The sequence below is a fragment of the Antedon bifida genome, chromosome 4, assembly GCF_963402885.1.
Source record: "Antedon bifida chromosome 4, ecAntBifi1.1, whole genome shotgun sequence".
Lineage (NCBI taxonomy): Eukaryota > Metazoa > Echinodermata > Crinoidea > Comatulida > Antedonidae > Antedon > Antedon bifida.
Genome location: NC_136229.1, coordinates 23,973,220 through 23,995,803, shown reverse-complemented (window position 1 = coordinate 23,995,803; position 22,584 = coordinate 23,973,220). Strand labels below are relative to the sequence as shown.

The 22,584-nt window shown below is 34.2% G+C and overlaps 2 protein-coding genes across 6 annotated transcripts in view; both read right to left on the bottom strand.

Moving 5' to 3' along the window:
• Window positions 1-9,194, bottom strand: part of LOC144840038 (E3 ubiquitin-protein ligase UBR5-like) — a 29,185-nt gene extending 19,991 nt beyond the window's left edge. For all 4 annotated transcript variants that reach the window (XM_078695666.1, XM_078695667.1, XM_078695668.1 and 1 more), the window contains exons 1-12: window positions 9,046-9,194; window positions 7,560-7,601; window positions 6,582-6,663; window positions 6,124-6,200; window positions 5,595-5,699; window positions 3,085-3,304; window positions 2,636-2,723; window positions 2,116-2,235; window positions 1,665-1,876; window positions 1,330-1,452; window positions 734-844; window positions 282-439 (exon numbers count right to left, since the gene is read on the bottom strand). In XM_078695666.1, the coding sequence (XP_078551792.1) occupies window positions 282-439; window positions 734-844; window positions 1,330-1,452; window positions 1,665-1,876; window positions 2,116-2,235; window positions 2,636-2,723; window positions 3,085-3,304; window positions 5,595-5,699; window positions 6,124-6,200; window positions 6,582-6,663; window positions 7,560-7,601; window positions 9,046-9,107 (1,400 nt within the window). In that variant the 5' untranslated portion in view covers window positions 9,108-9,194. The remainder of the gene's footprint in view (window positions 1-281; window positions 440-733; window positions 845-1,329; window positions 1,453-1,664; window positions 1,877-2,115; window positions 2,236-2,635; window positions 2,724-3,084; window positions 3,305-5,594; window positions 5,700-6,123; window positions 6,201-6,581; window positions 6,664-7,559; window positions 7,602-9,045) is intronic.
• A 625-nt stretch (window positions 9,195-9,819) lies between these two features.
• Window positions 9,820-12,853, bottom strand: LOC144840220 (hyalin-like). Of its 2 annotated transcripts, none has more exons than XM_078695957.1 (4): window positions 12,795-12,853; window positions 11,683-11,958; window positions 11,246-11,551; window positions 9,820-10,455 (listed from the first exon to the last, which is right to left on the bottom strand). In XM_078695957.1, exons 1-4 carry the CDS (start codon window positions 12,850-12,852, stop codon window positions 10,331-10,333), a joined length of 765 nt encoding a protein of 254 aa, XP_078552083.1. In that variant the 5' UTR covers window position 12,853; the 3' UTR covers window positions 9,820-10,330. The 2 variants fall into 2 exon arrangements, with proteins under 2 accessions (XP_078552083.1, XP_078552084.1); XM_078695958.1 differs by lacking the exon at window positions 12,795-12,853 and adding an exon at window positions 12,460-12,672.
• Window positions 12,854-22,584: the final 9,731 nt, after the last annotated feature.

Sequence of the window (22,584 nt, the reverse complement as noted above, 5' to 3'; positions counted from 1 at the left end):
AGGACAGTGAAAAATAAATAAAAATGTTGGTTGGTTGTTGGTTATCCATATGCTAACATAAAAATACAACATTTTACATGTTCGAATGTATGTGGTGATATTGTGGCACCATGATTATGATAATTGTAAAATGAGATTCATGTCAGGTGTTACAAATGACTGCTTCTAAACCTTAACATCCATCGTGCCATGATTGGGTAAATCACTTGCATTGCGCTTATGTTCTTGCATTGTGTCCTAGTGGGAACCAAGCTTAAGTAAGTAATTTGAGCAATACTTACCACCAATATACACTGCCAGACTCCAACCACGCACAGGTAAACAGACAACATGTGTGAATGCTGCGGATCTTGTCTCCTGAGAATTCTGGGAAATTTTGTAGCGGGTGTTCTAGTCTGGATGCTATCACTGACAGAGTGTCATCTACCCATGTTGCAACCTACAAAAGGTATAAAGTAATTGATATATATTATGGTTATGTATTATGAAACCATATAGAATAGAATTCCTATAAAGTGTCCCCTTAATAGGGGTGACCCCTTAATCAATAGAGGTACCTCAAAATGGAGATAGTGGTTTGCAATAGTATTAACACATATATTTCCACTATTATTTTCACAGTAAAGTGTCCCCTTAATAGGGGTGTCTGAATTGAGGGATTCTACTGTAAAATAGGTACTGTGTTAATTATATGTTCTAATTGATGTTCACTTTATTATTAATTATATATTACCTTTCCAGATTCAGTGACAACCACTCCTTTTTCATTACAGCAAGATATCTGTGTAACTTTCTCAGTTGTTAAACCAAGAACACTAGCTCTTGGATGGAATACACCTGGACTCTACAAAAAGAAATCACATACAGTGTTGGATTTCTATATATAAATAACAATCATGATGGGGTTAGAACACAACATGAACAATTCACAAGTATGGTACATTAAGGAGGTATGAAAAGACTAATAGGTGAAAATGGAATAAAACTGGACTCTACAAAAACGGATTACAAATAGTGTTGGGTTTCTATATATAAATAGCAATCATGATGGGCATAGAGTACAACATAAAACAGTATGGTACACCAAGGAGGTATAAAAAGGCTGATAGGTGAAAATGAAATATACATGGGCTCTACAAAAGGAATATTTATACAATGTGATGGCACCATCAGCGGCACTAGAGGATCACACATGAGTAAATGGAAGGGTATAGCATTGAAAAAATACATAAATAATGAATAAATGGCTTTATCCAGCACATTACACTAACTACTAGAACTTATTGACAATCTAAGAGGTGGGGATGAAGGAAAATTCTTTCTCATTACCTCAGAATTCTTGTATGGTTCAGGATCAGACCACTTCCATTGGTAGAGCTGTCCTGATTGGCCTACGGCAACTAATTCACTATACATTGCACCAATATGACTAAATCTACTGCCACTTTCACCCTACAAATCGAAAAACAACACCAAAGTTAATACATTATCAAACATCATCCTATTTTAACTATGACAGGATTTGAACTATGACAGGATTTGAACCAATGACCCTGAGATTGGTAAGCAAACATTTCAACCACCAAGCCACAGCGCCACTACCTTTTATTATTCAATCCTTTCCTTAATCAACTTTTCCAAATCATACATATGAATTTACTTACTTTATCTGGCCACCATTCTAAGACATCTCCTAGTACCAGTGGGTTAGCATTAGCAGAGTTATTTGGCCTCTTCTGTTCACTTCCTGGTATATCACCACTGACATTAGTTTTTGCTACGTTACTACTAGAGCTAGGTCCGAGGCTTGGGTCGGGCCAGCGGCGTTCTCGTATACGGAAAACGGACTCACGATCACTGTTATCACGCTCACCTCCTGTCAAAATAATTTTTTTCAATAAATTAAAAATTGTTTTGACGATTAATTAAAGCTCTGTCTACACTTATGTAACAAAACAATGTGATATTGACATGATGATGTCATATCACCATATTTGGGTACATCACACTTTTTTTGTCAAACTAGTTTGAAAGTGTAGACAGAGCTTTAGACTCATATGATTTTAGGTGACCAACTTTTGGATCTTGGTAGAATAAATTAAATGAAAATTATACCTCTTGCTCTAGCACGCGATCCAAATCCGAGGAAATCTTCTGAAAACATTGCGTCAGCATCGATGATGACGCTTGGATGATCATTGTGCATTCCATTATCAAGCAAAGACATCAAATCATCTAAGAAATTATATTCAATAAAAATGATTTTATAGTTATAATAGCTTTAATATTATTATTCTTCAAATTAAATATTTATAATAGGGAGCTATTTGTGACGACTGACGACATAACAAGTTAAGCCATGTTAATTTTGAGTTGGGATTTGCTGCTGATTTCACAACACAGCTTTGGTGGTGTTTAGGTCCAGATGACAACCGAAGACACATCAATGGATACGTCATAGGTCATCAGACTTGAAAGCTCCCAATTATACTTTTCATAAAAAAAATTATATATGTATTGTAGGTAATTCTATTAAATATTTGTTTACATATATTTGTATTATTTTAATATTTTAAAATGTAATAATTTGTAGAGCGCCCTCTTGCTACCTTAAACTTAATAATTGTTTACTCACCAGACATATAATCCCCCTCGTCTTGATCATCACCATCATCATCATCACGGCTTAACAGGTTGTTCACTGCTAAGTTTACATCTAGATTCTAAATATAAATCAGATAAATTCTATAAAATACCACAGGTATAATTTTCAATAAAAAATTTTCCAGAGCATTCAGAATACAGTAATTATATTCACCAATCACTTAAGTAATTATTTCTTTCACTTATGTAAAAAATATTGAGAAAAGGAAACTGTACAATAGCAATACGCAAATACCCACAATAGGTGGCGCCTTACTAGGTGTTCTATCAAAAGCTGTCCCCTTAAGAGATAATATTAAATTAGTGTTTTTCTGTACTAATTATATAACGCCTCATGCAATATACCCTTTCATCATTTCCCTAATGCCATTATTTGTACCATTCCACTCATAAACATTCATTATTTGTATAATATCTTACAGTTCTTTGTAGCTCCCTTATTATCACTGATCTATTTTTGCCTTGTAACACCACCTGAGCCTGCGCTACAAGCTCTTCAGGGACGACAGAGGCTGGAACCATTGGTCGCGCTCCAACGATCACGCCACCGCGTCCACGTGACTGGGCACGACATACTCTTGCTCGATTTCTTACATGACTGACTTGTGGGCCACAAGACTTGCTATTTGATTGACGTTTTCTAAAAGAAAAACAAAATCCATTCGAACATTTCTCTAAAAATAGAAGCTGGTGTTTAATGCAAGTAAAGTCTGCCACACTGGATTTGAAAAATGGTAAATTTAACCACGGTAGCTTTACCCAATGTCATTGGAAGACTTGACCATGGTTCACACTCGGATATTTTCATGTTAGTTAGTTTTACCGTAATTTTTCCAAAATTTAACCATGATATTAAAACAATTGACTCACATGTGTTAACATGAGTCACACGTTTGGATTAGACTTTTAACCCTGTGGGAATTGTAGCCAGTGTTCAGATTGGACTTTCCTTGGTCACTTTAGCCGGCGACTCGGTCAATTTGAGTCTAATGCTATTGAGGTTTAAGAGAATGACAACATAGGAGTAATACATGCATACTAATCATACTGACATTTTGGATTCTTCAAAGATAATTCAAATAGGAAGTAACATCAGTCAGTTTAAAAAAAAAACATTTTTCCAAAAATGGGGTTTTTTTTTCAATTTGATTACCAGTATTTCCTTTCAATAAGCTATTGTAAAAAATAAAAAAAATGATACTAAAATAACAAATATATATATATATAAATAGTAGTATATTTCATGCCTAGCGTACCTGAATAAACCAACATTCGCCTATTTCTCTCTCAGAAGAGTGCGATAACTATAAAAACTAGAATTTAATTCGTCACTTTGACGAATTATAGGTGATCATTTTTATCATTTTACTGAAATTAATTTTTTTACGTACGTTAACATACGATCGGAAAATGTTGATGTATGCCATCCTATTATATGCTTATAGTGCTGAGTTGTGCCTATTTGCCATTATATACAATATGTACAGTATATACTGTATATCTATATACAGTGTAGCATAGGTGAAATTACGGGACACACATGTTCTAATTTTTTGGCATGATGACGTTATCAAACTAAACAATTTCGAAAGATAATTAATTGAGCAAAAAAATATAAGATTTGGAAAAAAATTTGGCACGTAGAAGCGCTGTGCGCGCTCTTTAAATTGTGTATAACTTTGACGAAAAATATGAAAAAACTACTTTTTCACTTCAACTGGCCATATGTTAACGTCACAACATCCGATAGGCTTAATTTTTATATGAATTAATATCTACATTTCATCAGCTTTCATAATAAATTATAATCATCAAGGTAACCTTCAATTCTGAAGAGCTGTAAGATATTCAAATTTACTGCGAAGGTGAAATTACACGGCCTACGTTATTCAAGTTTTTACGCGTGATGACGTCATCAAAATGAAAACACTGACAACTTATGATAAAGATAAATAATTAAGCAAGCACACACTGAAATTTGTGCGAAAATCGAGCTCAAATAGCGGAGATGCGCTCTATTGAATGTGATAACCTACACAAAACGGAAAAAAATCCTAATTTTTTAATTCAAGTGGCCATTTGATGACGTAATACCATTTTGTACGTCTAATGTGTATATACATTTATATCTACAACTCAATGGCTTCCCGAATAAGTTAAAAAACTTAGGGGTCATCGTGCATTCTGAAGAATTATTTTCATTTTAAAAATGCCTTATTTTTCATCATTTTCAGCACTTTTATGCAATTAATGTGCGCATTTTGTCATTTTTAACATGCTCGTATAGCGTTATTTTAAGTCAGAACGGACTCAAATTTGGTGAATGTACTAAGGATGGTGAGTAGAATGCGATTTCTACAAAAAATTCGTATTTTTACGCTTTTTAAGAATTGCGCGCACAAAAACGCATTTTTGCGCAGTAATTTTTTGAAACACGCAAATAGCCTAATTCATGCTCTAAATTGATCAAAACTTAATTTTGAGCTTTTTAAATTTTTAACGCGCGATTTCACGCGTATGCCCCTACGTGCGCGTGCCTTTTATTGGTTAATATATTTACCTTTTACCTGAAGTTTACGTATTGTGAATTTTATTGATATGTGATAAAGAGTTATGGCGATATGATTGATAATGTGATTTAACAAAATGGCGTATAAATGACGTCACGGTTGAGTGATCACGCTGAAAAGCTTATTAGGATTAAGTTACAGTATTTGAAAGATATTGTGAAAATTTTGTCATCTTCAACATTCAACTTTTTGAGATAATTGTTACACAAAATCTGTACAGAGAGAAATAAAGAATAAAGATTTCATACAATAACAATAGGTGATCATTTTATTCTAAATGATCACCTAATTAATAAAACACCTCAAACATTTATTTCTATAATGGTCCCTAATTACTACTGCCTAGTTCAAAAAACTTACCCTATCTGTGCACTGGAAGTGGTTTCAGGGCCAGCTATTAGCCATGGATTCTGGCCTGGTTTAGGCCTTGCAGATGATGTGCTTGAGCCTGACTTAGTCTTTGTACTGTCAAATGAAAAGATAGAAAACATTAATATATAAAAACACATTTGCTTTTTGTTTATGTAAAATTATATTTAATGTTTACTGTATTACAAAATAAATTGTTTACTTTACTTTAATATAAAAACAAATTAAATTCATAAACTGTTTATTTTCTGTAAAATAATATTCTGTAAAATATTAATTTTCATTATAAATATCTTGTTTTATACTCTATTTAATCTTTGACGCTATAGTATTTTATCAATATGTTTGCTTAAGTCAAAATAGTTAGTGCTTTAAGTGAAAAAGTAAAGCTATATTTATCAGGTTGTTTTGCAAAATTCCCTTTTTTTCTAAGCAAGCTTTATAAATCTGACCTTGACTTGAAACCAAACACAAATATTTATAACAATTTTAAATGTCGCTGATAATAATATCAACTTACTTTTTGCCGATGTCTATCTTTCCATTTTCTACCTTGTCTATGTTGACAGAGAACGCCAGACGACAGATGCGGCCGTCCTGAGGATACAAGAAAACATTTGATGAATGAAATGCCAACGCACACAACAGTTGCAAGGAAATCCAATTGACTCAAGCCTGCTCATACGAATCATACATTCAAGTAATCAAATTATTTTGAAAAACCTGAAAGTTAAAGATACTCCAGATATTTTGTATTTTAGCCCAGCCTAATCTACACTATCAAATTATTTTGACAAAAAAAAGTGTAATGTGCTCAAATATGGTAGTGATATGCCCAAATATGGTAGTGATATGACATCATCATGTCGATATATGGGCACATCACAATTTTTGTCACATAAAGTTTGATAGTGTAGACAAAGCTTTAAGGGTCAAGACATGATCATACTGTATCCTGGATTAAGAACTATGACCTACCTCGAGTAGAAATGCAGCATGATTCGGACCTAAAACTATGGACTTTACTTGAAGATTTCTTAGAGCAGGAATGCTAGTTTGGCTGAAAAATCAATAATAATTTAAACTGTACATTAACTTGACACACGCCGTTAAGCTTAGACTTTAAAAGCTCAGATTACGTTGCTAGTCTCAACATATTTTACAAAAATTTCATGATCAAAATTATTACTATATATTTTATGAAAAGAATAATAGGGGCCTAATTATAATGACAAATATGACATGATTAAATATGGGATGTGTTATCTAAATTGTCAGTAGTGCAGGTCTCTGCTGTATTGTTATCTGTGTGTACTGTACAATCTATAATTTGTACAGCATCATACAGTTAGGCAAATTCTGTGATACAGTGTCACATAGGTCACGCATGTAATCAGTAATAAACCATACAGCCTAACACATTACATGCACCACCACATGTGATTCTGTATTATGCAATAACAGGGAACACCGCACCCTATTATTTGGACACACGTTTTATGTCCTGAAGGTGTCCCCTTAATAGGAGTTCAACTGCACCTTGTGTTGTTGAATGAAACTGGGAGCGATATTATCTACTCAACCTACTGTATTTGCTTTAACACACTGGGCACACTCTCAAATGCAGATAAATTTGCAATATTATGTCAGTATCTTGTCATCATATAATTACAGCTTCATTTCTGGTCAGGTCTGAATGCTAATTTTTTTCATATTAAATTTTCTTTCAACTATTTACAACACATGCCACCATACAGTAGTAGACATCATGATTATAAATTACTATTTCTATTTGAATGATTTGACTCTGTTCTTTTTATATACTGAGCAAAGAGTGTCGTTTAATAACTGAATATGATAAAATAATCAGAATGATATTAATTAACAATTACATAATTTCACATCTTGTGTACAATGTTAAATTATAAGTCTGTGTCTAACTATATAACCACTCACCAGCCTGGGTCCTTATTAATTCGATCAGCAACTTCACGCAATCTGAAAAAAAATAATTTATTTTAATTGTATTGTTTAAAACATGCCTTAAATATGACTACCGTATTAACGACCTTTAATGTTAATTAAAGCACAACAGACTTTCAGGTGCATACTAATTAGCATGATATTTTCATTATCATCAATCTAGAGGCAAAATCATAAAATAGTTGAACTTATGAAATCTCAAGGTCCTTGTGGTTGGTTAGAACAAAGGATTGTAAACTTTTCACCTCAAAACATTTACACGTCTAATACCAAAGAGAGGCAGGTGTTAAATTAAAATGTCAATATTTAAAACAAATGGCAATTTTCTAGTTTTATTAATAATTAGGATAATCATGATTATAAAAAAAAATATTACAGCATATCATTAGTACAGTATAATCTCATGTTCAAGTATTTATTTTTCCAAATGAAGCTTTTATTTTTTCGGGTGTAATATGGTAACATGTATAATCAAATACATACACCCTAGATATGTTAATATCGAGAAGTGATAAAATACATATTGTATCAACATGCTTGGTAAATTGTGGATCATGTCAATCATGAATTCTACTACAAGTAGAAATGTGTTGAAATACAATGTTGTGTATTATATTATGTCACAGGGCGTTTATTCGAAAGGGGAGGTGGGGGGAGTTTATTCAAAATGAAGTTCTTAGCTATGGGGCATTTATACAAAGCGGCATTTATTCGAGGGAGGTGCTTATTCGAGGGAGCCGTTTATTCGAATAAATACGGTAATTCCATTCTAAATCAGATTCTGTCTGCAATGCAAAGTATTCATTTTTTTTTTCATTAATCACATAAGTCTACTAGACTATTATTTTATTATTAGTGAAATTCAAGTTCTATTCAATTGGTTAATGTTATGTAATTCCAGTATACATAAATAAGCTTCAGCTTTCAATCTCTAAAGATAATATGAAACTGCAAATCATTCTTTTTGCAATGTATTGTTATTGGCACATATTGTAGTAAGGGAGTTTGTTCTCTCCCTCAGATTTTAAAGACTTACTTAATATATTTATGACATTTATGACATATAATGCTGCTAATGCATTAAGAAGATCAGCAGGAATTTAGTTGTTTTTTAAACAGTAAAGATAGTGAAACTGAAAATTTCTTTTATTTTTTTTAACAATCAACTGATTTTGATTGAGGTTTTTATGTGTAAAAGTCAATCAATAATACACCAGTTTATTTTTAGAATATATCAATATACTGTAAAATAACAAAACAGGGTTTCATAATAGATACTATACTATAAAGATAAACATTGAAAATGGCGAATCTGCTAGGCTTAGCATTGCTAATGCAGGCAGTGAGTCATCTTCCCCACAACCGCCTGGCCTGGTATCACTCGTCGTGCGGTCATATAGCCGATATCGAAGAAAAAGAGAGGCTGCGAATACGGAAAATAAATAAGGAAAAATAGTACCTTTCATTCAATTGTTCCTCCGTTCCTGGTAATGGATGAAGCACAAAATGAATAGAATTCATCTTTGCGTTATCCAGGAAGGATAAAGAACAAAAAGATCAGATGAAAAGCGTACAATTTACGCTAAACTAATGTAAAACATTCGGTTTAATAATTATCCACGTCTGCTGCCCTCTAAGTACAGTTTTTAATTGTTGACAATAGAGGGCGGACTTACACATTTTATATTTTCCAAAGATAAAAAGGGTTGCTCCTCAGCTGAGCTGTTTCATAAATAAACCCTTTGCAACAAAATTGATGATAACCCCACTTATTTTCGTCAGCGATGAAGCAAAACAAGTGTCATGATTTTTGTAATAGTGGTGCTACAGGACGTTTTTGTAATTTATTAAATCATAAGCCTAAAATTAATTAAAATTGACTCATTGTGTAAATTTGAGACACTGCTTTTCTTATATGGGAAAATATATATATATTTTTTAAAACCATACATTTTACTACGAATAATACTATTTTATTTCAACTAGGCTAGTTACCCGGTTAACGATTATAACCCATAATAAAAATAAAAATTCCTATTGTATAACATAGCACAACGGGATTGTTGATTGCAAATAAGGTTATAAAACTTCAAAAGATCACAGGACATTTTAAACTACACGTGGTATGAGCACGTGTATAACAATAATTATTTATTTTATAGTCTTCCTCCCTGGTATGAGAGGGTCCACTACTAATAACAATATCTGTACTGAATAAAGTGAGGCAATCCACTGTGATTATCGAACTTTATTTGTTCATCTTCAGGAAAAAAGAATATTTACAATTATAGGCCTAGGTACCATGTCTAGATGGTATATTAATTATAACACAAGGTATCAATATTTCATTTCATGCCTACGCTACTGTTTTTATTAAATAAAGATTAACATTTTATATAAAAATACTATTCAATGCGATTATTCATATTCTCAACATCTATCTCGCTGCTGACCCGCCTACAGGTCAAAATTAATTATTTTTTATTGCACGTCAAACACTTTTAAAAGCATATTTTAAATTATCACAGCCGGTAAAAAAGATAATTACATCCGAAATGATAAAATAAATTAGTAGAAATATTAATCAAAACGTAAACACTATATATATATATATATAATTGCATAAAACAAAAAAAATTAACATAATAGACGAAAGAAAGAATTTTAATTCGCTACCGAAATTTTAAAGAAAAATATTTAGTCTATAATATAATATAGTACCAAGCATTTAATTACAACATAAACTATAATGTTATGAAGGAATATAAACATAAGAGAACAGTGACGACAGGTAATGAGTCTACTATTCTGTTCCCATGATTGAATGCTGTGGTTTCACGAATTGGAGGAATAGTTGTCGGCGTGAACTCTGGAAGAAAAATATATTTTTTAGATAAATAAAATAATATCAGTGATCGGCAGCATCATCTTCTTAATAAATCATCATGATTATTTGCTATACTTTAATTATTATTGTTGTTATCACTAACAATCAGTCATATCACCATCACCATTATCATCATCCATCAACAACATCACCATTATCATCATCATACCATCATCATCACCATTATCATCATCATCATTATCTTCACCATCATCGCCACCACCATTACCATCATCATCATCACTACCACCATCCATCACCACCATCACCATCACCAATTATTATTTCATCATCACCACCACCATCATCATCACCATTATCATCACCATCACCACCACCACCATCATCAATATTATTATTGTCACCATCATCATCACCATCACCACCACCATCATCACCATCACCACCACCATCATCACCATCACCACCACCATCACCATCTATCATCACCACCACCATCACCATCACCACCACCATCATCACCATCATCAATATTATTATTGTCACCATTCTACCATTGCCGAAATCTGATGTTAAGTTATCGTTCCATCGATGTTATACCGGGTGTTACACAGTATCATCATTCATCACCATTGTCATCGTTATCAAATGACGTGATATCACTGTCATCGCTACCATTATCGATAGCTTCTCTCTTTGTTAAATGCACTTTGTTCGAGCTAGCTCAATACAGTCCTGTACTGTGTTCTGTCTGCCGACTATTATACTTTCTTGAATGGCATGCACAAAACATTTTATTTGTATTACTTACCATTAACAGCAACGTTAAAAGCACAAGATGCTTGATTTCCAATCGGGGTAGCATTGTCAGTAACTGTGAACGGGACAGAAGTTTCTCCCAGGGCAAACGTCCCCGTGCTGTTGATCTCTTTAAATGCACTGTCCACTGTGTGCATTTTACCACTATCAGAAATGTAGACGTCATCGTGATCCGTTTCGATCTTGCTTACTAAAACATTATCCCTTACAGTGATGACGAAATTGATGGTGACGTTGATCTCTCCGTCTGGCGCAGAGATGGATACTGGAGCAATAGAACAATTTGGAGCTTCTACATCTATACGCGCAAAAAAAAGGAAACATTTACGTCCATTATCGGTATTAGAGAGGTTGTGTGATCCCACTTGGGTGGTGGAGGAAAATCAAATTTTCCCACAATAAAATACACAATAATAACTTGTAATTTACCTGAAACTTCAATGGAGATATCGCACGTAGCTGTTGTATTACCAGAGTCCACAGCCGTAAATGTGATAATTTGCAGTCCAATTGGCAATTGATCCCCGGATTGGTAAGACGATGACATCACATTATATTCACCGTTAGAGTTGGTAACGGTCGGATCATCCCAGGTTACGGTAGCAAAGTTTTTTCCAACATCATTTCTAACGTGTATGAGCCCAGCTTCTATTTTGAAGACGTTGTTTGACGTAAGGTTGGTTGGACAAGTAATAGTCAATGCATCTATTGAAACAAAATTAGAAAAAAAAGTACTGTTGTTTATGATCAATACATATACATAATATATATAGTAACAAAATTGATGATTTCGTCACTGGTGGTTCTATGACCCTGAAAGTAAATCGAATGAAACCACACAGCTCTTCCCTGACGGAACATGAGTAGGACTACATTGTGTCTTCGACTGCACAACTTCTCCAAATCTCTATTGTCTCGTAAGAATGACAACTGATAATTAATATTTAACAGCAAATATTGTAGGATAACTTAAAGAGTTTATAATGTCAATTTTACCAGTGACGAAAAATAAGTGGGGGTCCAATATCAATGTTGTCACATATAATAACCCGGAACTGCCCTTTAAGGTACTGTATGTCTATCAGTAGGCCTAAATTACACTCTAACGTAGTAAATTACTGTAGGGCCTACTACACACTATTTTCTATGACTTCTTATGGAAGGCCATACGTGGACCAGACATCGGTTTAACGACGTCATACCTACCGATTCCCGATGAAAACGAAATCAAAGCGACCAAACACAATATTGTCCACATTCTTACGTTACTTGTCAGTACTGGATTTTAAAAAATGAATTTCGATTATTCCTTGCTGGTATGAAAGTACAAATTCGATATCGAAAGACCAAATACCAGAGCTTTACGGAAGTAGTCTATATATACAGTACCTCTTGCTTGTTGCAATTGTTCAAAGTCCTCCAGTGTTTGCTTTAAGTATTTGCTTAATATAGCGATAGATCCATAAAAGCTCATTGTCATCATTGTACTTGAATGCTTTACAAAGAGTATGGAATGCTATTATGGTCAAGTTGTACCTTACCTATTGTTGCTGATTGTAATGACGTATATCTTTTATTTTGCTCACATATCCACACCATAAACACAAATATTTTAAGTATTGGTCACCTTTAAGTCAATGTTTTTGCAAATAATAACTTGTACCGGATTTCCCCAAAGCTAAACAGTGCGCGTAAAATTCTCAGAAAAAAAAACCAAGGTCGAAACACAATTATTCTATTGTTCACAGCTAACATCTCATCATTACTATGTTATCTACCGCAAAATATACAAGTAAACAATTCAATTCAATTCAACTTTATTTCAGACAAACTGTCCATATGAAACATATAAATACAATAAAAAATAATACAAAGCATTATGTGACAACCGTCATGGAGAGAGGACTAATACTTATTTGTTGACATATAGTGCCTCTTAAAATATGTGGATTATGTTTTGAGGTTTATTGGATGTAGACTGTAGACATTATTATATTATTGATTACTATAGTTTACAAAACAACACATTATTATGGCTATACTGATACTAGTTAACACACGTAAAAGTATACATGAGATTATATATACAAAAGTTCTGTCCATTTTCTATGCAACTTTGAATCTTTTAGAATACGAGAAAAAACACATGTAATTAAAGTATTACAGCTTTTTTCAATTTTTGTTTTGAAACAAAAAATTGATTTCCGAATGTACTCATAGAAGGAGGGAACATGGTTATCAACAAACATAGCACTAGCACTACAGCTCCTTGAGCGTCTTAAAATCTTTCTAAGTGCGTTATTATAACAAACCTGTAATGACTTTATAGTTTTTACATTAAAATCGCACCATAAGGCCGCACAATACATACTAATACAGTATGACTTAAACAAAGTAATCTTAACATCTGTTGAGCATTTACTAAATTTCCTACAAAGAGAGTTACCTCTAATACATAATGATCGATATTGCCTTTTAATATCCAGTTCGTCCCTAGTATCATTGCTGATAACACAACCAAGGTAGGTAGTGGATTGAACGTAATTTAGTTCTTTACCACATAGAACAGTAACATAATTGCCATTCAGTTTTCTTTTCCTAGGGCAAAAACACATGCAAATTGATTTTTTTGAATTATATAATACATCAAAGTCATTAGCAAAATCCTCACATATGTTAACCATCTTTTGGAGGGCATCTAAAGAGGGCGCAAGTAACACCATGTCATCTGCATAACTTAAGTTGTTGAACTTTGTATTATTGAGCTCACAACCAAAATTACAATCACTAAGCATACTGTTTAAATTGTCAATGTAAACATTATATAACAGAGGAGACATAACACCACCCTGTCTAACGCCATTGGTAACTTTAAAACCTGAAGACATAGAGTTACCCCATCTAACAAAAAATCGTTGATTCTCATACCAAGATTTTAGAAGTCTAATAGCAATAATGTTTGTTTCTCTCATAATTAATTGCCTGTACAGTGACCAGTGATTGACTCGGTCGAACGCTTTACTCGCGTCGAGAAAACAAGTAAATACGGGGCTCCCATTCCTATTATAGTAATCCACTATCTGCTTAAAAACAAAGATACAAGTATCTGTTGAGTGTTGACTTTTAAAAGCAAACTGGTGATCCCCTGACTTAAGGGTATCTCCACAATAATTGATTAACAATGTTTCAAATATCTTAGATACAACAGAAGCAAGAGCTATAGGCCTATAATTATCCATACTCGTAATGTCACCAGATTTACTCTTAATTATAGGCACCAGTACAACTCGTACCATTTCATCAGTGACATGGCCGTGAATACACATAGCATTAAAACATAAACTAAGTAAAGTAATAACATGTTTTGAAGCATACTTCACATGCTCTGCACTAAGCCCGTCAAACCCAGGGGATTTACCACTATTGAGCTTATTTATACTATCCAATATATTACTATCAGTACAAATTTTATCATCAAAAGCAGATACATTAATTTCATTAAGATGTCTTTCAACATAAATTCTATGAGTATCATTGTTAACACAATTGAAAAGCTTCTCATAATGATCAGCCCATGTTTTACATATATTATTATCCCCTCTAACATCATTAATAATGTTAGATGAACCAGAAGATGAGTTGTTCATACGCTTTACGTTATTCCAAAAACTGTTAAAATCGTTATTAATATAAGAGTTCGCAATCTTATCAGCTCGAAGTTGCTCTTCATTCTGTCTGCAGTTCCGAAGAGCCAGTTTAAAACGAGATCTAGCAACTTTCATGGTATCAAATAAAGGACCATGTCTAGGTTTCCCATTAAATTTCCACAACAAGAAAGCTTCCCTAGCTATATCATGAGCTTCCGAAACATAGTCGTTCCAACCGGGAACAACGTTAAAAGATTTACATTCATGCGAAACAAATGAATGATTAGCAGCTTGATTAAGACAAGAAATTATATTATTATACAAAGTATCAATATCATCAAAATGTTTAGTGTCACCACAATTCACATCATTGCATGAACATACTGAAGGAGGAATAACAACATCATTAAGCAACAATTCAGTACGCTCCTGATAGTTGTAAATTTCCTGATGAGTAACCTTCTGCCAATTTATATTGCTTGTATAATTCTTTTGGTTATCTTTTTCATGTTCAATTTCAAAAGAAAAATCATAAACAAAGCAAAGTGGAAAATGATCCGAACCGATCATGTCATAACGTATGGAAAGCTCTTTTATCCGAGCATTAGCTCCGTTGGTAGACAGGACATGGTCAAGCCAACTCGTTGTAGCAAAAGCATCACTGATATAAGTAAAGTTATCAGAGTGCTGTCCTAATAAATTTAAATCAGTTAAAATTAAGTCGCACTCGGATGTAAAATTTAACAATTCAGCACCGAATCTTTTTTTGTGATCAGCATTAAAATCACCACATACAATAACTTTATCACCATGGAAATCACTAATTATAGATTGAATTGTACCCAGGTAGTCAACAAATTCAGCGAAGTGCTCATCGCACTCATAAGGAAGATATACATTGATAAAGAGTGTAATATCATTACCACTTCCTAGTTCCAAACCAATAATCCTATTGTCGTTGTAATTAACTGTTTTGATGTAGTCGTGCAAACATTTTCTATAAAATATGGCAATGCCTCCATAGGGGCGTCCTTCAAGTAAGCCATCGGAACTCTTAACAGACGATATCCCAAAACAATCAAACTCTTCATGTAATGATTTTAATATAGGTAACTCGTCATCAAGCAGCCAATGCTCCTGAATGGCAATAATATCATTACTCATGCAAAGATCATAAATTTCTTTTTTGCGAGATTTAAATGACCTACAGTTAAAAGAAACACATTTCAGTTTACTACAATTAATTTTAGATTCACTATCCATCATGATGTATTGTTTGCCTTATCGGTTCATAATACCGTCTGATTATAGCAGATTGAGGCCAGAGCTCCGCTTCATTAATACAGTTCTTATGTGCAAAACCGCATTCAACCATAAACGAAGTATAGTCAGAACGCTTACTAGGCAACACTTCCACAGTAACGTCAATTTTCTTTACTCTTTTTAGATACGATTTTATTTCTTCCGCTTTAGTATCAGGACTCAGATTTCCTACATACATCTTGTAAGGTGGGGGATCCCTACCTTTTAAAGCAATATCAACACCGGTTCCACGCTTGAAATTACCCCGTTTGCGTTTTCGTCTTGGGTACTGAAAGCCGTCATCACAATCCATCCAATCACGAGCGTCCGGATCACTGGAAGGCGGAGCTTGCCTACGCGCATGAGTCATTACGTCATGTTTGTTTACTTCTGGACGGGTAATTCCCCTCTTCAATACTGGTACGGTAGCTGATTTCACAAACTGTGTTACCGAAGCGGAGTTGCTGTTCTTACTATTAGCAACTGGGTCGGTATTGGTTGCTACTACGTTAGAAAACAGTTTGTTACTTACAGTGTTTGTAATAGGTTGCAAATCACGATCAGCTAACTTTTTGTGGGAATCCATAACATCCCTCACTTGTTGAGCAAGTTTACATCGCTGGTTAGTAGCGTAGGCAATGTCGGCCTTAACACAATGGAATTCTGTCCTCAACCTTTGTAGTTCTCTGAAAATCAATGGGGCATCAATAGCATCCACAGGCACAACCGGTATTTTATTAAGGTTTGCTGCAGCAAAAATAGGCAATTTAGACAGGTCACATTGGATGAGATAGCCCAACACATCATTTAGTATACCATCAGCTTTGCGTCGAGGTTTATGAATCGCATTTTCAGGATCACCTACACAGACGCATAACATCTCCTTGGCCTTCTTTATGTCATCATTTGGAAAATTGGCCATACAAATAGCATGTAACCGATCAAATGTCATACTACCCATGTTATTGACTATAAAGCACAGAAGTTCATTAATCAATACATCATTTGGACCTTTTCCAGTGGAATCATGATGATCAAATTGGGTGTCATAGAATGTCTTCGGTTCCAGCTAGCCCCCTTTCAGATGACGCCATCACTACGCGCCAATTTCAAGGGGACGCTACCGGTCAAACAATGGGCTCACACAGGTTGGACAAAAGGTGATCCCAATGACTGTTCGGGCTAGCTTTTACTGACACAGAGACTGATAAAAAACATCAATCTTAACAGAATATCTTCACCGATCTTGAATTTTCATACTAGTAGTACATTACCCAAATATATAGGCCTACTAAATTTTCAAAATCCTGTTAGATTTGTATCAAAAATCGGGAAAATAAGTCAAATGTCCGGAAAAATCAAAACATCACAATATAACACTTCGTTTTAGAGCATATTATTTGATTATAATGTTTCAATTAAAAAAATTAAAAGCAAAAAGCACCGGAATGCGGAAACCAGCCAAATAAAAGCCAAAGATACGCAAAAATACACTATTGTGAGTGGTTATACAGTAGTATTACTATTGTCTATAGTCCTTAACTTATATCTTATGTGTCTACATATTTTACGTAGGACGTAGATGAAATGCAACGAGTTGACCAATGAAAAGCGTTCGAATAATCAATCGCTTGAATGTGCTTGGTCAAGTTACCTACGTTGCGTTACGTACGTCCTTGTGTGTTACGTCTCAGTGGCATGGGACCTTCATACCATATTTGGGTAAAGATGAATGCTATTGTAAAATTAAATGTGGTACACTATTTACAATTTAACCGTATTGTTGTGGTTTGTCAATACAAACCTTTATTTTGGTGTGAGATAAAAGATCCATCCTTATAAACGTGACGTTTATTCCTAATGAATGTAGAAGTTTGACGCAAACGGCATGCCACTGTTTGTTTAAAATAAGGTTAAAGTACATTTAATGTTGTTTGAAAAGCCACAGTATGCCAAAGGTCGACAGCAAGGGATTAAACTATTTTCCCCTTGGATATTTTCCCCTAAACATTTCCCCTGGACATTTTTCCATTGGACATTTTCTCCCTGGATATTTTTCCCTTGGACATTTCCCCATGGAAATTTTCCCCTTGGACATTTTCCCCCAGACGTTTCCCTTGGACTTGATTTAGGCCTACCATTGATCTCCATTGTAAAGACAATAAAGGAAGACCAAAATAACTGCTTAAGAGATAGACCTATTTGAATAGTGTAAAATGCGCTATATGGGACGCTCATGCTGTGAAGATAAATCCTAAAACACATAATCGTCATACCTCGACTGGTGCCAAAGTATCAATATGTTTTGTATACAATGTTGTGATGCGTCACGGTCCTAAAGCTTGGTTCCCACTAGGACGCAACGCAAGCAAATTGACCAATCAAAAAGATGGATTATTCGAACTGTCACTTATGTTTGCTTGCGTTGCGGCTTACGTCCTTGCGTTGTGCTCAAGTGGACTCAAGAATGTGAACAATCAAGAGGGCACCTTCAGGACGACACGACACAACAAAGCTCCCCCGTAAACAAATGTATCTCCCCTCATTCATTTCACGAGATTGTACTTTAAATAGAGGTGTCCCCTTAATATATATGTGTGTCCCTAAAGTTTAGGTGTTTACATTACCGCTTTAAAGCGATTCCATTGCTGCTACACTGTGGCACTCGTGTTTCTTGTTTTTGTTTGTTGTTCATAACTGTTTTTCTTATCGTTAATTCATACAATCTGTGTTTCGTAAATTCTAATTTTAAGTTATACCCATGGAGACCTCACTTCCACGAATTCTAATTCTTTTCAAAATTAAAGAATTAAAAGGATCGGAAATTAATCTTAAAAATAAGTATAATAAGTACAGTCTAATTAATGTGCCATTTTGAGAAAATTTCATTTTTTATAAACACAGTTCTTGAATCTACAGTAAATCATAGATTTATAATTAATTTTAGAACACAATAAAGCTTTGCTAACAGAGTTTCCAAAGTTAGGTCAAAGTTCAAATTAAATAATTATTTAAATGAGTGTACATTAATTAAGTGCGGCCTCATTCTGTGGTTAATAACCCGATATATTAATATTTAGAGGGGAAATAACCCAATTAAATGACTTTGATAGTTGAATGACCAATCAAATTAACCGTAGATATCTGATTTATGAGGATTTAGGAATTATACATGGATTTCAAGATTTTATAAAATAGGCCTCAAAATGAAGAAAGTAGGCCTATTAATTATGGATTTGACGAGAAAACAGCAATCTTTCGTTTTCTGTTGAGTATAACGGGCACTAGATTGACTTTTCGACTGCGTAGTCTGAGCAGGGAGTTACACATATACCATATTACACACACAAATAAACGCCTTCCTTTCTTCAATAAACCCTCCCTACCCTACCTAACAATAAACGCCCCGAGCGTATATTCGAATAAATACGGTAGGCCTATACAATGTATGTATTATTATTTCTTAATCGGGCATTTTAAATTAAAAAATAAATACTGATGATAAGAAAAATGTTTTTATGTCTTAAATTAAAATTATATTACTACCTTAGTTAAAGACCCATTCCCTACAATTGTTGACGTTTTGTAAAAATAATGCATATAATTCCTTTAAAAACATTAAACGGAGTCATTCGTTTTATGGTAAATTATGATAAAAAGAGAGAAACAACGCACTACCTACCTAAGTAGTGAATTTTTGACATCCGCCCTCTCTCACTAGCTTGGAATTTGATGTACGACGCGACGGTATTGTGCGTACGGGGAATATTGAGGAAATAAACCAAACCCCTGTGATTAGAATCAGACAGATAACTTTAAAAAATTTGCGTTAAATGTATATTATCGAAATGGAATTAAGAGCAATGTTATGTATAATATTATTAGTAGGATAAAAAATGTTATTCAAAAATTCAAAACATACCGTAAAAAACCGTTTAACGTAATGATTATAAGGAAAGATTTAAATCAAAATAATACGGATGAAATTTGTCATGTAACGAAGAATGGTTCAAATTAATGTAATACTAGTCTAGGCCTACAACCGGAAACAACCCTGGGACGTTTTGCAACTCAACCACCGATTATCGCTGATTGAACCATTCCATTTGCTGTTAATTGTTGCAACATATATATTTCAGTTACTCATAGGCATATTAAAGTTTATCTTATCAGTCAAGATAATTGATCCCAAAATAGACAGAGTGTAATAAAATGCAACCGAAGTATTGCGTAATATTTTAAATACTGTATCGATATTGGAATAATGCAGGATTTGAGGTGACGATTATTGATTGAAATGCGGGACCTGTGTGAACAAACTGAACGCGCGGATTATATCAATATCAGATACATTGCGAAGTTGTCTGATATGCGTGATTATGTTATTGCAATGCTGTTTTTTCCGTGATTATTTTGGGGGGGGGGGGGGGGGGGGGGTGGCGGACTGTTTGGTTGTGCTGCTGGAGACTGTGCATCTGTCCTTCCGCTAGCAAAACCTTCTCCAAAACAGTGGAAAACTTGAAGTTTGCAATATCTGTGTATGAGTAGCAGGCTTTAGATTATGGATGAATCTCTCCCTGGGCAAACAAACCATAAATGCCTGGATAAAACGAAAGAAAAAAAAGAAATCGAGACGAATATCTTGACTTTATAAAGAACATTTCCGACATAAAACAAAATTGCTTTATTTAGACAACGTGACTATTAGCACTTCGCCGTTTTATGATAGAGAATGTCAGACGTTTCCAGATCTCAACAAAATAGGTCCGCAAGTGATTTGGCCAATCACAAGGGGACAGTTCGGATGAGCCACGCGTCGTGATTGGTCAAATTACTTGCGGCGGTGCGCCTACGTCATTGCGTTGCCTCCAAGTAGAAGGAACCAGGCTATATGGCGGCGCGAATGGGTGTCTTACTGATATCAAAGGGCAGAGGAACAAGGGCTGCTACTTAATGGTACTTCAAATTGTTTCAATATGTGCATTGTAAGTTTGTCTTTGTGTTCATGAGCAAAGTCAATGTTATAAGCGACTATATAATTATGGTACTTCAAGATTAACAACGTTATTGACTTAATAAATGATGATTTTGCTCAAGCGGTTCCTATTTTTCTTTGTGAGGACTACCGTATTCGGATTTTATAGTAGGCCTACAGTTATCCAATCGTCAATAAAATTAGTGCCATGAACTGTTCCTCTTTGTAATATGCAAAAACAATTAATGAAAGAATAATATAATAGCTGGCCTACGTTGTTTCTGTTGAAATCAAACAAGCGATTTGACCAATGAAAAAGCTCAGTTCGAATGATCGCTGGCTTGTGATTGGTCAAATTTCTTGCGCACCTGTACTGTACCTAACTCTACTAATCACAAGCGATGTCATTGGTCACACTCGCTACGCGCACGTACGTCATTGCGTTGCGTTTTAGAACCAAGCTTTGGTGCGTCTCAGATGCGTCATTCAGCATAAAATAAGGAAACGCCTTATTACTGTATTGATATTCTTTTGTAAGTTGGGTGTGGTTTTTTGAATAACAATAATCAATACATAAAAAAAAACTTCATTGTATAAGAAATAATATTTTATGTCATGAGACAATGAAAAATTCTTGTCTCATGTATTAAGTGAACCAAAGAAAGGGTAAAATTACCCTTCCCCGCTGGAACCAATTAGGCCCTATGCATTATTCGCTCACCCTCTCACGATTCTTCCAATGTTTAACCAGGGAGATCTCCCTGGTTTAACATTTATCTGTCAGTTGTATTGTTTTCACGTATGTTTTGAATTAATCTCGAGACTTGACCTCTAAGATTATATAAGGAAAACTAAGGATACATTGTAATTCAGGTGATCGTATTGGCTTTGTTCTGATGAGTCATGGAAGGTGTTGTTATAACATCGGAAGTGTCCTGTTATCCGTTTACATTGTAGTATGCTGAAAGCGCCTTTACGATTTATAGAGTTCAGTGCCGCATACTCGTTATATTTATATATCAAACATTTAGAACCCCTAATATGCCTTTAGGACCCAAGAGCTAAGATAAAGAAGTATCGCATTTTGACCCTGAATAGAATAGTAGCCTCCACAACGTATTGCTATTTTCAGCAAAAAACAACTTGGCCCACTAATATCAACGTAATTAATTAAAATGGAATAAATATATATATAAAATAAATGTTAACCCCAAAGTGTAATGTAGTGGCTTCGTTTTTGTGGCACCTAATTATTCTTTGCGTAGATAATGTGTTAATATATTTATGAAAATTCCGTGATACAACGGCACATGTTACAACTGAATCCCAATATGTTGATTTATTTTTATGTGGAAAACAATTTTACACTGGGCCTTTTACAGTACTTTATTACTAATCACAAGATAC